The sequence below is a fragment of the Sminthopsis crassicaudata genome, chromosome 3 (assembly GCF_048593235.1).
Source record: "Sminthopsis crassicaudata isolate SCR6 chromosome 3, ASM4859323v1, whole genome shotgun sequence".
In the NCBI taxonomy this organism is placed as follows: domain Eukaryota; kingdom Metazoa; phylum Chordata; class Mammalia; order Dasyuromorphia; family Dasyuridae; genus Sminthopsis; species Sminthopsis crassicaudata.
The window spans coordinates 427,768,210-427,783,428 of record NC_133619.1 but is presented as its reverse complement, the minus strand read 5'-3'; the positions used below and the strand labels follow the sequence as shown (position 1 = coordinate 427,783,428).

The 15,219-nt window shown below is 35.8% G+C and overlaps 1 protein-coding gene and 1 pseudogene across 11 annotated transcripts in view; one reads left to right on the top strand and one right to left on the bottom strand.

Annotated features, from left to right (window-relative positions):
- Positions 1-15,219, bottom strand: part of PDE1A (phosphodiesterase 1A) — a 461,201-nt gene that overhangs the window by 31,214 nt on the left and 414,768 nt on the right. For 8 of the 11 annotated variants that reach the window (XR_012488250.1, XR_012488251.1, XR_012488249.1 and 5 more), the window contains 2 exons: positions 2,560-2,808; positions 198-368 (listed from right to left, as the gene is read on the bottom strand). The exons of the other annotated variants lie outside the window; for them this stretch is intronic. Coding sequence is in view for 3 of the 8 variants with exons in the window: in XM_074302943.1 (XP_074159044.1) it covers positions 198-368; positions 2,560-2,808 (420 nt within the window). In the remaining 5 variants the exon portion in view is untranslated. The remainder of the gene's footprint in view (positions 1-197; positions 369-2,559; positions 2,809-15,219) is intronic. 11 annotated transcript variants of the gene reach the window in all.
- LOC141562794 (solute carrier family 25 member 32 pseudogene) lies at positions 12,843-14,933 on the top strand (annotated as a pseudogene).

Genomic DNA, 15,219 nt, shown 5'->3' with positions numbered 1-15,219 from the left:
TTACCAAGTTATATAGGCCTGGGCAATTCATTTATACCTCTATTTGCCTCAGTTTCTATATCTGTGAAATGGGGATAATTATAATACCTTTCTCCCTGGGTTGTGAGGATTATATGGTTATGATTATAAAGTGCATAATCCAGCACTAGGCACATAATAATTACTATCTAAATGTTAGCTTTTCCAAGTAGACTCACTCCCAGAAGGCCTATGAGAAATTTGTTTAAGGGTGGATCCAGGAGATGATGATCTTGACAAAGGCTGGACATTAATTTCCTGAGAATTTTCACCAGCTCTTCCTGCCTCGCTTGGCAGGACCTTTAATTCTGGATCAATGAATATTTGCCCTTGATGAATGGTAAAAATTTCTGTGGAGAGGGAACAAAATATTGAATTTAAATATATGTTGGAACATTAAGCTTATGTCATATCTTTCTTAGATTGATTTCTTTTTTTGGGGAGAATGAGGGAAGGAAGGTAAAACAAACTATGATTATTTTAATTTTTTCATAATAGTATCTTTTTTTTTTCAATTACAATTACATGGAGTTTTCAACATTCATTTTGGTAAGAATTTGAGTTCCTAAATTTTTTTTCTCCCTACCTCCCTAAGACCTTGCTTTGATAAACACACACACACACACTATACATATATATATATATACATATATATATATATATATATACACACACACACACACACACACACATATACATATAAATATATATATATATATATGCATATATTTATTTAGGCAAGGCTATTGAGTTTAAATGACTTGCCTAGGGTCACACACCTAGCAACTGTTAAATGTCTGAGACTGGATTTGAATCCAGTCTTCAGGGCTAGTGCTCTATCTACTGTGCCAACATCTAGATGCCACAGCTTATTTTGATTGCTAATAAGGGTACAAAATCATACAAAATTTTTCCCCTCCTTTGTGATCAAGGCATGGAAAATAGACAAATTCAGACAACCAGAAAAACAAAGGAACTAAGCTGCTATTACAAACGTGTGTATGTGACCTAAAACTTTCACTAAAATTCTACTTCATTGCCTTACCATAGAATGAAGGACATTGTCAGGAACTTCTTTTTCTTTCTCTTCCTACAATTCAGATACCTTTCCTCACAATTTGTGGTAGGGACACCCCACAAGAAAGCTAGTGCAATGTTCTAGGAGTTAGGGGACAAGGGTCTGTAGGAGGGCTGTGGCTCTGTCACAGGAAAGAAGGCACCTAATCTGAAAGATGTTTCAAAGGTTAACTCTGCAGGCCTTCCTAACAGATTGACTATGGGGGTAGGAGGATTAAGAGAGTGAGAGGCTGAACATCACAACTTGGTTGCAAGAATGAGTGACTGGAGGGATGGTGGTACCTTAAAAAGAAACAAGGAAGCTGTGAATAGGGGTCATTGTAATGAGAAAGAGTTCAGGTTTGGACATTATGTTTCCTGTTTTTTATAATAAATTGTCCCTTCTGTCCTATCCTCTTCTGTTTTCTCCCTATACACTATTCTTGACTGATGGGCCCCATCAGTTTTCAGGGATTCATTGATCATCTCTATACAATTGTCTAGACAGCTAGGTGGTACAGTAAATGAAATGCTGAGTCTGCAGTTAGGAATATGTATATTTAATTCTAGCCTCAGACATTTATATGGGTGACTCTGGATGTGTCATTCAACCTCTGACTGCCTCAGTTTCTTCATTTGTAAAAGCAGGATAATAACAGAAGGGCTTATCTCCTGGGATTGTTTTACAAATCAAATTAAATATTTCATAAAACACTTTTCAGACTTTAAACCAGCCAGTCAAATAAGTGCTATTATGGTGATTGTTACATTTACAGATAATTCTCAGATCTATCCAGCTTTAACCTCTTTTCTGACATCAATCTCACATCATTGACATCCTATTGTTCACCTCAAAAGGGATGTCCTATAAAAACTCAAACTCCACAAACATGAAATAGAATTCATTATATTTATTTTCAAATTTCCTTTTTCTGAAATTTTAGTTACTGACCAGGGGATCACATCTTCCCAGTCACTTTGGCTCATACTCTCAATGTCAGCCTTGACTTCTTATCCTGATAGTTTTCAAAATCCTATCTTCATTTTATCTTTTATATATGTCCTCTTCTTGCTACTCACCTAGTTTACCCTGGTGCAAATGCTTATAACTTCATGCCTTGTCTACTGCTATAGTCTCATCTGTTTTTACGTTAGGCTATCCTCCTAACCACTACAAAAGTGATTTTCCTAAATCATAATTTCTGACTGTACCATCCCTATATTCGATAAACTGCATCCCTTACCTCCAAGCAACTAAATGAAAACCCTATTTAACTTTTAAAGCTTCTGGTTTCCTTCTTATCTTTGCAGTTCTTCCCTATTTAGTTCCTTTTCCTTTATTACATAGTCCTACTTCTAGACTTAAAAGAGTACCTGGCATATAATAAGGGTCAATCAGTGTTTGGGATCTGGGGATTGTTAGTTTATTTTTACTAAGGAAATGGTTGATTTATAATAAAACTAGTCTTGAGGTCTTAAAATTACCCTTATTCTCAGAAGTATCCATATTTTCTCCTGACTGAGTAGGATCTAAGGAGGCTGGCTTATAAACAAAGCATCTAACATCAGCTTCTCTAGGCACAGACACAGAAGCACAAGAGATATTCGGTGAAGCTTTGATTCCTTCCATATTGCTAAACTTGGAGGTCAAATTTGCATTCATTTCTGCATCATGCTCATGTCTTCTTAAAAATGATCTTCTTTTCTGAAGTTCTTTTTCACGCTGTAATAATTCTGCCAAAAGGAATGAAATGCATTAAGTGCTATATGTATAAAGTTGAATTTGTAGCTATTGGCTAATAATATTGGTCGTTTTGTAGAGGATACTTTTGTCAGAGAATGAACTCTTCTGTGGCAGAGGCCTTTAACCTTTTTTGTACCATGGATCTCTTAAACAGTCTGGGGAAACCCCTGAACTTCTTCTCAAAATAATGGCATTCAATGCATAAATAATATACAAAGGAATACAAAGGAAACCAAATATATTAAAAGAAAGATGTGATTCTTTTCCCATACTACTTCATTAAAGCTTTGAAATCTCATTATGGACTTCAAGTTAAAAACCTCTACTCTATTTCATTTTGGATTTTTACATAAAATAATCCTACGAAGTTAGTTGTATCAAAATAATGAATTTTATGTATCTAACATATATTGCCAGAATGAAAAATTTTGGTTACAATACTATCTACTAGTGCTAGGGTATAGGACTCTACCGAAAGGGGGTACAGAAGCCACCTTGACCTTTGGTGCACAATAAGTTTTCTGCCACATTGAAGAAATGCCCTTTTTGAGCAAGGAGCAGTGATTTGTGGCCATGGAAAAGGGTTCGGTCTAAGGGTTACATCGTAATTGCTGGTAAGCAGGGATACCTTGACAAGACTTCTCACTTGTGAGTGAGTTACTGAATTGCTGGATTGGCTCTCCTCCCATTAGCAGATACCATACATAAACAAAGCCCATGAGCTGCTTCTCTAAATGGTGACTGGGGATTGCCTACCGTTCATGTGCTGATCATGCTTGCAAAAATGTATAATAAAGCTGTATGGCATAATAAACTAGAGCTCTTTTCACATCCTATGAGTCTCCCACCTCATTCATGTTGCTTCTGAGATCAAAGGGCTCACATACTTTGAGCTCTTAAGATGGCCACAACATACCATCCTAAGCAGGACTGAGTTTGTCCAAGAATAGGTCAAAACTTTAGTGCTGATCAGTAATAGTGTTGGGTTCATGTGTTAACATTTTTCTGGCCCTTTCCATACTCCCCACCTCTCCTCAGTATAGTAATTTTATAAGAAATCACATATAAACTGTCCTCAAAATCAGAATAGCATTATTTACAAATTGTAACCAAAATTCACATACTGGTAATATGTGTTAAATAAAAAGAAGCCATTTAGGCCCTGCTGTCAGGGCTTTTTGGTCCTATGACATAAATATCAGACAAAATCCAGACCCTCATTGTAAAAACTAGACAATCATCACATGGTTCTGAGAGTTTTAAGATGATGTGGACTTGTTAAAGTTTTAATGGCAACTTTGAAGTGATATACTATGTCATAAGCCAACTCCAATACAGCACAGATAAGAATTATCCTCTGTGGCTAATTAAAATGCCATTGCTGCCCATATCATGCTTCCAATTGTGGTCTGTTCTGGTGAGTCCCCAAGGAGTCAGACATGTCTGCCTCCATTTCATAATTTCATACTTTGATTATCTATGCAGCACATGAGCAAATGCTACACTTTAAAGCCAGGGGAGATAGGGAGATCCAATATTAAATAAATGAATGAATGAAAGAATGGACAGATGAATGAATAAATAGCAGGATGAACAAATGATTAAAAAAAAAAAAGATCTCTTTAAAAAGAAAGTAAAAGTTAAAAAAAATAAAAAAAAAAAAAAGTTAAGAAGTAGCTAGTTGGTGAAGTCAGGAGGACCTGACTTCAAATCTGACCTCAGACACTTAACATTTTCTGGCTGTCACTTAAGCCCAAGTGCCTCAGCAAAGGGGGAAAAAAAAGGAAAAGAAAAGACTGAATTAGGTAGCCTTTAGGATCCTTTAAAAGTCTTAATCCTAAAATCTATGATTCTACTAAACCATTAAAAAAAGATTTTTCGGCATAATCAACCCAGTATCTGCAATATTTAATCCTTTTAGTGACTTTATTAAGAAAGAAAAGAATCAAAATTAGACATTAAAGATGAAGGTACTTTTAGGATTCTGTAGTACTTTTTGCCATAACAATACTGTGTGACACCTGGTGTAAATATTACTTTATATATCAGGTAAGCAAGACTCTTTGCAAATCTTTTTTTTTTTTTCCCCTGAGGCAACTGGGGTTAAGTGACTTGCCCAGGATCACAGGGAATGTTAAGTGTCTGAGATCAGTGTCCTCCTGACTTCAGGACTGGTGCTCTATCCACTGCACTACCTAGCTGCCTCCAGGTAAATAAGACTCTTAAGAGTTAGAGGCATAACTTGGGGAAAATAAGATGGTGAGAAATATATTAGAAATGCACAAGTTTAACATATATTGGTTTATGTGCTCTCTAAGGGAGGAGGGGGGAAATGGGAGGGAAAAATTTGGAATACAAAGTTTTTGCAAGGGTGAATTTTGAAAATTATCTATGCATATATTTTTAAAAGCTTTTTTTTTTTTAAAAAAAGAAAGAATTAGTAGTCGTATACTACTACTAGTAGTAGTAGTAGTATAATGGCACAGCTAATGAGTATCAAAGCTGGAATGCAAGCTTTCTGATCCCAAAACTTTGCTCACTCCTCTACATTATACATATATACCATCTCAATGCTGCAGCTCATTTATATCTCTCTACTATGTGGAACTTCTAGTGATCAAGGAGACAGAACCCCTTTGGCAGCCATGTCTGAAATTATGTATATTTAGCCAGAAGCATAGTGAGGACAAACTAAATGCATCTTCCCTATTCCCCCCACCACCCCCAAAAAAATTATACACTACTCAACAATAGCACTAATCCTTGGGCTTAGCAGAAGCTATACTTCAGGAGAACTTCATTCAAATTTCAAAGCATGAAAGGGCTTTCCAGTAACCAAAAGCTACAAGTTTATTCTTTGATCATATATTTTTTTCTAAGTTTGAGCCTACTCTTTGCAGGGACCTTGTATGTGTATATTCAAGGGAAATGTAACTCTTGGTTTGGAGAGAAATTTCTTCAACTCTGCTTACTATGTCCACTTATTAAAATATCCAAAATCGGGGGCAGCTAGGTGGTGCAATGGATAGGGCACCAGCCTTGAATTCAGGAGGACCCGAATTCAAATCTGATCTCAGACACTTAACACTTCCTAGCTGTGTCACTTAACCCCAGGCTCAGAAAAGAAAAAAAAAAAAAATATCCCAAATCAGTGGATAAAGCATTGGTTTCATAGCCAGGAAGACATAAGTTCAAATTTGAGTTCAAGATACTTATTAGTTGTGTAATCTTAGGCAAGTTCCTTAACCTATTTGACTCCATTTCTTCAACTATAAAATGGGGTTAATACTAACACTCACTTTGCAGGGGTTTTCTAAGAATGAAATGAGTTAATATTTGTAAAATTATGTAGTATACTTTCCATTATACTTTCATAGGAAGAACTATATATTTTTTATTTCCTTTCTCTTCTTTCCAAAAATTATGTCTGGCTAATAATAACAAACACACTGGGGATCATAAGTGACAATAGCAGAAAATTCTACAATTTCTCAAAGTTCCAGGAGAACCTTATACTAGTTACAATGGCAAAATGATTTATATTTGTTAAATGATTGAATCCTCACAAGAAATCTTTAAGGCAGGTGTAATTATTATCTTTAAGTTGTGTATGAAGAAACCACTAGTTTTGATACAGGTTGTGGTCACTTTAAGAAACTAGTCCTTTGGTATATAAATGTCATGGAATATTATTGCTCTGTAAGAAATGACCAGCAGGATGAATACAGAGAGGCTTGGAGAGACTTACATCAACTGATGCTGAGTGAAATGTGCAGAACCAGAAGATCACTAAACACTTCAACAATGATACTGTATGAAGATATATTCTGATTGAAGTGGATATCTTCAACATAAAGAAGATCTAATTCAGTTCCAGTTGATCATTGATGGACAGAAACAGCTACACCCAGAGAAGGAACACTGGGAATTGAGTGTAAAATGTTTGCACTATTGTCTTCCTACCCAGATTATTTATACCTTCGGAATCCAATTCTTACCGTGCAACAAGAAATTTGGTTTTACACACATATATTGTATCTAGGTTATACTTTAACACATTTAACATGTATGGGATTGCCTGTCAGCTAGGGGAGGGAGTAGAGGGAGGGAGGGGGAAATTTGGAAAAGTGAATACAAGGGATAATGTTGTAAAAAAAAAAAAAAATTACCCATGCATATGTACTGTCAAAAAAAATTATAATTATAAAATTTAAAAAAAAAGAAACTAGTCCTTTTAGATTGATTTATTCCTTTCTGATTCCCAATCCCAGCTAGTTGATGCATTATCAATTCAAGAAGCTAGGACTTTTCATTCACAAATCCAAGTCAAAAGCATCCTTTTGAATTCCAACAGGAGATATATCCAGGCTCTCACAACCCCTAAGGGATCTGAGCCAACTTGGGCTGTCCCAGCCCCTATTCTAAAGATCTGCTCAGGTTTCCCAAACCCCACCAAGCAAATTTGAGCCCTCACTGAAACCCAGTGAGGAGCAAACTTGGAATTCCACCCACGGGGCCCTTTAGCTAAATCTCTCATCTAGCCAAGCTAGAGTCCTCTCTTTGCAGAAGTTCCAATCATGCCAGATTTACGCCTGGCATGGCAAGGATCTCTGCCCACTGGAATACTGTTTCTGGTGCCCTCTTCTCTTTATCTACCTTGTACTAACCAGACTTTAACCTTACTTCCAAACTCCATAATAAACCTCTTATCAATCTAGGTTTTTGGGTCTGTAAATTTCTTTACAGTGGATTCTTGCACCACCACTAGACTTCATTTAACTCCATATCCTAGCGCTGAATCCAAAGGGGTTGCAGGGAAACTCCATTTGACTTCCTGTACCCTGAACCTGCCACTAGACCTCAATTAAACCCTAATTTCATTTGGATACCCCCAATTCTAGACCTCATCAGTTTCTTCAAAGAGAGTAAGTGACTTGCCCAGGACCATATAGCTAGAAAGTATTTAACACACAATTTGAATCCATCTTCTTAACTCCCAATCCTTGCTCTATCTGATGGGAATCTGACAAGGGAAACTGAGGCTGGAGACTCCCCCCAAAATAACTTTCCATGTTATAGTGACCTAGAAGCCAGCCCAACCCCACCTCTGTTAAGTACCACTAATTTACCTTTCTATAGAGTTCAGCTGACACCACCCAAGTTTTCTGTAGGGCTGAATTAAAGCTAAGTATCCCTACTTAACTTTCAATAGAACTGAATTCATGTTAAGTACCTCCACTTAAGCTCTATACAATTTGAACAATCACTAATCAAACTTTCTATAGCCTATTCAAACCCAATAGCTCAGTATTGTCTCAAATCATATATACAAGGGTGGGAAGAATGGGCGGGTGGGCAGAACTGACTGAACTCTAATTCCATCAAAGAGTTCTGCTCCATTTGAGATCTCTTGATGATTTATTATAAACTTTTACTTCTACTTTTACTTATAATTTAGTAAATTATTTTACTTTACCCACGCCTGCAATCCCCAACATATCTAAGTAATCTTATAGGGGGCACTACACAGGATTCACAAAACCCTGTTTGCCCCAGTTTTTTCATCTGAAAAATGTGCTGGAAAAGTAAATTGCAAACCATTCCAAAAAAAGATATAAACAACAACCTCCAAACCTAGGAACTGATGCTCACTTAGAGCCAAAGAATTAAGTCTGTGAGTCAAGTCCTCAGGACAGGAAATAATCAGTGCATGCAAGTAGCAGCACAGTATCTAAGTGCGACCAATTTTAACTCCCAAGACATTTGGGGCAGAGATACAGATTGGTGAACTGTGAATTGTCCAAAATGGGAAAAGGTTGGAATGCTTTGAAATCCAGTCCCCAAGAAAACTATAACCACAGAGAAGGGAGTCAGAAATGAGAAACATTGCTGGGGGTGGGGGGTGGGGAAGGAAGAAGAGAAAATGACTGAAAGTACTTTGAAAATAACCAGACAAATCAACAGGAAAACAATATTTTCTTGATAAAATATGCCTTTCAAATCTAATAAATTAGTTCAAACATTTATGAGTAAATACTGCAAAAGAAAGGAAAATGATCCAATATTTGATGAGATTGAAAACGTTTTGGAATTTGAGAAGAACACATAATCATATTTTATTCCTGTGTTGTTTAAAAGAGTAATCAGAATTAGAAGAATAGAATTTATGTTCTTCACAGCAAAACAATGAATAGAATAGAAAAATGAACCTGTAACGGCAAGCCCCACCCAAAAAAAAACCTTATATAAATCCATTTTTGAGATATCTACAATCCTAATATCAGAGAAAAAAAAACAACTATAGACCAATAACAATAAATATTGAATCAAAAGTTTTAACTAAAATATTATCAAATAGATTACAGTAATTTCTCCAAGAAATCATTTATTGTGATCAAATGGTACTTATCCCAAACAATTCTTATATACAAAGATGTTTCTACCTTAGAAAAACAAACAAACTCAGTATATTAAAAACCGTAACCTACAAAATCACATGATCATATTAACAGATACAAAAAATTCTTTTATTAAATGTTAAAAACCCTAAATCCTACAAAGGATATGGTATAGAAGGAGCTTTTCTTTAATATAATAAAAAAACTCTTCCCCCCCCCCCCCCAGGCTGGGATTAAATAACTTGCCCAAGGTCACACAGCTAGGAAGTGTTAAGTGTCTGAGACCAGATTTGAACTCAGGTCCTCCTGAATTCAAGGCTGGTGCTCTATCTACTGCGCCTAGCTGCCCCTATAATAAAAAAAATCTACCTAAAACTAAAAGCAAACTCACTAAAACCTTTTCCAAAAAATTACAGAAGTTAAAGTAAATGTTCTCCCCTGTTATTTCATATAGTTCTGGGTTTTCTAGCAATAGTTGTAAGATGAGGAAGGAATTAAAATAATAAAGATAAGTATAGAAGAGATAAAACTGTTCTTGTTTGCTGAAGCTGTGATGATTTACTTGAAAAAACCCAGGGAACCATTAAAGGTGGTGAAGTGAGACAAGCAATAGCTTCAGTAAAATAGCAGAAAACCCTAAAAATCAACAGCATTTTTACAAAATAATAAAACACAAGAAACTATAATACAAAGGGAAATTCCATTGAAAAGTACATAAAATATCTGCAGATCAATATTCCAAAAGCACACAGAATACTTGTATAGAATCAATTATAAAACTTAAATAAAGAACTGAAGTAGGTGGAAGAATGTTCCATGTTCATGATGAGGCTATATGAATATAATTTTTAAAATATAATTAAAACATAATACTATTCTAATTGATTTTTTACTTTGGTGCTATATCAATCAAATTACCAAGCAGATGCCAAACAGAGCTTGATAAAATAATAATAAAATTTACTTGGGAAAATTATCTAAAATATCAAGGGAAATGAATTTTAAAAGTAAGGACACAAAGAGGGAGTCCTCAAACTAAAGCTCAGAAGTCCAGTTTTCCACTTGTCCCATGAAAAGCGTGTTCAACATAAGAATATTAGAGATCTTAAAATGGCCTTCAGTGAGTTCTACCTCAGTCTTATCCTGCTGCAGAACTATCAGAATCTGAAGTTTACAGGGTTTTGTAAAATCCTTAAAAAGCACGACAAGATCCTGGACACATCTCTTGGAGCAAATTGGAGAGTAGCTCATGTCGAAGTGGCACCATTTTACACATGCAAGAAAATCAACCAGCTTATCTCTGAGACAGAGGCTGTAGTGACCAATGAACTGGAAGATGGAGATAAGACAGAAGGCCATGAAGCATAAACAGAAGCTATCAAAACCATTAATATTGGTTAAAGAATAGAGACAGATTAGTGGAACATACTAGAAAAAAAAAAGGATTCAGAAACAATAAAATTCAATAACCCTATGTTTCATAAAAAGGAAAGCATAAGTTACTGAAGGTCCATATTTGATAAAAAACTTGCTGGGAAAACTGAAGAAATCTGGCAAAAATTAGGCTTAGATCAACTCCACTCCTCACTCCATTCAACAATATATTCTAAATAGATATATGACCTTAATATGAAACAATATTATAAGAAAATTATACTATTAAAAAGAGAAAGAGATCATGTACCTCTCATAGTTTTGGGTAAGATGTATTCTTAACCAAATTAGAGGCAGAGGCAATTACAAAAGTTAGATAGATAACCAATTACCTGAAAGTAAAATGTTTCTAAAAAGACAATTATTAATAAATATAGAATAAGAAAGAAAGTGGTTGAATGGGAAAGGAGTAGAAGTTTTTGTATCTATTTTCCCTGATTAAGGTTTGATATCTAACATATATAAACCATAAATAAATGAGCAACCAAATAAATAAGCATCTATTTGTACACAGGGCATGTGTATGTATGTATGTATGTATACATATATACAAATACACAATATATAAATGGATAACTATTAATAACTAATAATAAATTAATAGTGAGCAACCAAATAAATAAATAAACATCTATTTGTACACAGGGCATGTGTATGGATGCACACATATATGCAAATACACAGTGTATAAATGGATAACTATTAATAACTAATAATAAATTAATAATGAGCAACCAAATAAATAAATAAACATCTATTTGTACACAGGGCATGTGTATGTATGTATGTATGTATACATATATACAAATACACAATATATAAATTGATAACTATTAATAACTAATAATAAATTGTGAGCAACCAAATAAATAAATAAACATCTATTTGTACACAGGGCATGTGTATGTATTTATACATATATGCAAATACACAATATATAAATGGATAACTATTAATAACTAATAATAAATTAATAATGAGCAACCAAATAAATAAACATCTATTTGTACACAGGGCATGTGTATGGATGTATACATACAAATAAATACACACATATATAAATTAATAACTATTTCTCAATTTCCCTGATAAAGGTTTGGTATCTAACATGTATAAACCATAAATAAGTGAGTAACCAAATAAATAAACAAACATCTATTTGTACACAGGGCATGTGTATGGATGTATACATCCATACAAATACACACATATATAAATTAATAACTATTTCTCAATAAGTAAATGTTGGGGATGATATGAACAGTTTTCAGAAGAAGACGGGCAAAGTACTGACAAAAAATCTTCCAAATCATTAATAATAAAAGTAATTTTTAAAATCCTTGTTTCATCTCATGCCTTGCAAATTGGCAAAAATGACACAAAATAACAATGTTGTAGGGATTGTGGAGACATAGTAACATTAATACCTTGTTGATGAAACTGTATCATGGTATCATCATTTTGGAATTAAGCAAATCAAATGATTAAAACGTTCACATCCTTTCAACCAGAGAATCCATTACTGATCTTATACTCCACGAAAGCCAAGGAATAAGGGGAAAAAACCCTCCTATGTACCAGAATCCTTTTAGTACTACTTTTTGTGATAGCTATGACCTGGAAACAAAGTCCATCAGCTGAGGAGTGGCTAAACAACTTGAAGTACATTAATGTAAAGGAATATTAAGACAAAGCCCCCTTAAAAACTTCAAACTATTTGTAGCACAATTTTTGTTGTTGTTGATGGCTATGAGCTGGAATCAAAATAGACGCCCATAAACCGTGGAATGGCTAAACATCTTTGGTAAATGAAAGTAATGGAATATGACTGAGTTGTAAGAAATGTGTGTAATGAACAGAAAAACATGATTCAGAGAAATAAGCAGAGCCAAGGAAACCATATACGAGGTAACTACAACAATTGAAGTAGAAACGGCACATCAAGAAATTAAAAGTAAATAAAGAAATACAGGACCCAGAAGAAGAAAGATGAGCAAATACATTTAAATACTCCTTTGTGGACACGGGAGCTTCACGGGAGTCACCCATCGCGCATGTTTTCGGCTCTCCACGATGTGTCCATCAGGGTCAGTTGTGCGGACTCTTTTTCCTTTATATATATATATTTAAAAAAAAAAAAAAAAAAAAGACCGTCTGCGGTCGCGCCCCCCGCCTCCTCGTGACCCGCGCAGTTCTGCGATCCGATCTTGGCGACGGTCGCTACAATGGCGGCGGAGACGGCGTCTCATCTCAGTCCGGCGGCGCCCAGGCCGCGGTGTCCGTGGTTCCCTACATCATGAAGGCGCAGGGCCAGTCGGGGTGGGGCTCGTCGCCTCTGACCTCCGTGTTCCGCCATGTGCGGTACGAGAACCTGGTGGCGGGCGTGAGCGGCGGCGTCCTCTCCAACCTGGTGCTGCACCCGCTGGACCTCGTGAAGATCCGCTTCGCTGTGAGTGACGGACTGGAGCTGAGACCCAAGTATAACGGGGTCTTGCACTGTTTGACCTCGATTTGGAAGATGGACGGGATACGAGGCCTGTATCAAGGAGTGACTCCCAACGTGTGGGGTGCGGGCTTATCTTGGGGACTCTATTTTTTCTTCTACAATGCCATCAAATCCTACAAGACCGAGGGGAGAACGGAACGGCTCAAGGCCACAGAATACCTGACTTCAGCTGCCCAGGCTGGGGCCATGACTCTGTGTATCACCAACCCATTGTGGGTCACAAAGACGCGACTGATGCTCCAGTATGATGACAGCCCTGCAGAGAGGCGCTACACGGGAATGATAGACACTCTGGTAAAGATATATAAATTTGAAGGGTTTCGTGGATTGTACAAGGGATTTGTGCCTGGCCTGTTGGGCACGTCACATGGGGCCCTTCAGTTCATGGCATATGAAGTGCTCAAAGTGAAGTATAATAAACATATGAATAGATTACCTGATGCACAGTTGAGCACGGTAGAGTATGTTTCTACTGCAGCATTGTCCAAAATATTTGCTGTGTCAGCAACGTACCCTTATCAAGTAGTGAGAGCCCGACTTCAAGATCAACACATTTATTACCAGGGTGTGTTTCATGTGATCAGGAGGACATGGAAAAAAGAAGGCATTCATGGATTTTACAAAGGAATTGTCCCTAATCTGATGACAGTGACACCAGCCTGTTGTATTACTTTTGTAGTTTATGAAAATGTCTCTCAGTTTTTATTTGACCTTGGAGAAAGAAGAAAGTAAATTTAAAGAAGATAATACAAAAATATCCCACTACCCCAGCAACAACATACCCCTTAGCGCTTGAAGTGCCACATGTGGAAGAAATAGTGTACAGCAACCTTACTCATGATTGCAATCAACTTTTAGTTGTTGGAAAAAGTCAAAGAACTGACGAGTCCTCACAAGTTTTCTGCTTTTGCGGTCTCGTTTATCCATGTGACTTGGCTGCCTGTGCCTAGAATAGCTGCCATCAAAATAATATTAAAATTGACATGAAGTGTATAGCTCAGTGAATTTGTCCATTTCATTATTCAAATAGAAGCAGATTTTGCAACATTTTTCTGGTAGATTAGATGGCTTTGCCTCTCTTGCTAAAGTGAATTGTGTAGATTGTTTTTAAAAATCCTTTTTTGTTGTAGCAGTGAGAAATTTGTCTCCTTGTAAGGACACATGATAGCACAGATGTAATAGTTCATTCTAAAAGAACTATTTTAAATTTTAAAAGGTTTGTTGAAGAAAGTGCCCAAACTCAAAGTACAGTATATCAGAATCAGTGGGCAGTGAAACAGGCATTCACTGGTGATATACTTTAATCTTCGGTGGAGAGATTCCATGTATTTCTCAAGATTAGGGAGTTGGTGGAGTGGATATCTCTTGTAATAGAAATTTCCTCCCTTATTTTAAAATTTAATTTCAGATCCAAGTTTTCTTGAGTACTGGCACTTAATAGATCTTTGATTTTGCATACTTCTTTGTTCTCCAGGATTAAGAATGTCTTCAGTCTTCATTTAACTGGATATACCATTTAATAGAAAGGTTTACAAAGTCACTGTGCAGATTCACAAGTATTTGGGTTATTTGGCAGATTGATTTTATATAAACTGGTAAACAGTCTTCCCATTTATGCCTGAAACTGTGGGATATCTGGGTCTGGATCCTATTGATTAAATAGGATTTTTAAATTTGTGTTTAACAAGTTGTATTTATACCCACTATTGTTGATTTTATTTTTATAAGACATTGCAGGAGTTGCTGAAATAAAAGTATCTTTCTCTTTCCCCTAAAATGTTGAAAGAGTAATTATATTCTTATTTATCATAAATACCTATGACTGCTGTTGCATTCCCATCTGTCTCTTGTAAATAAAACATTGCAATTTTCAAAGCTATATTTAGATGGTCCTTTGAAAATGGATCTATTTTTATATTTTGAATAGTACTGTTTTTTTCAAATAAAGATGAAATCATAAATAAAGAAATACTGTCATATGGGATGGTTCTCCCAGAGTAATATAGGGGAAGGGATATATAGGATTACTATGGTAATGTAAGAAACAGAAAACATAAAAATGT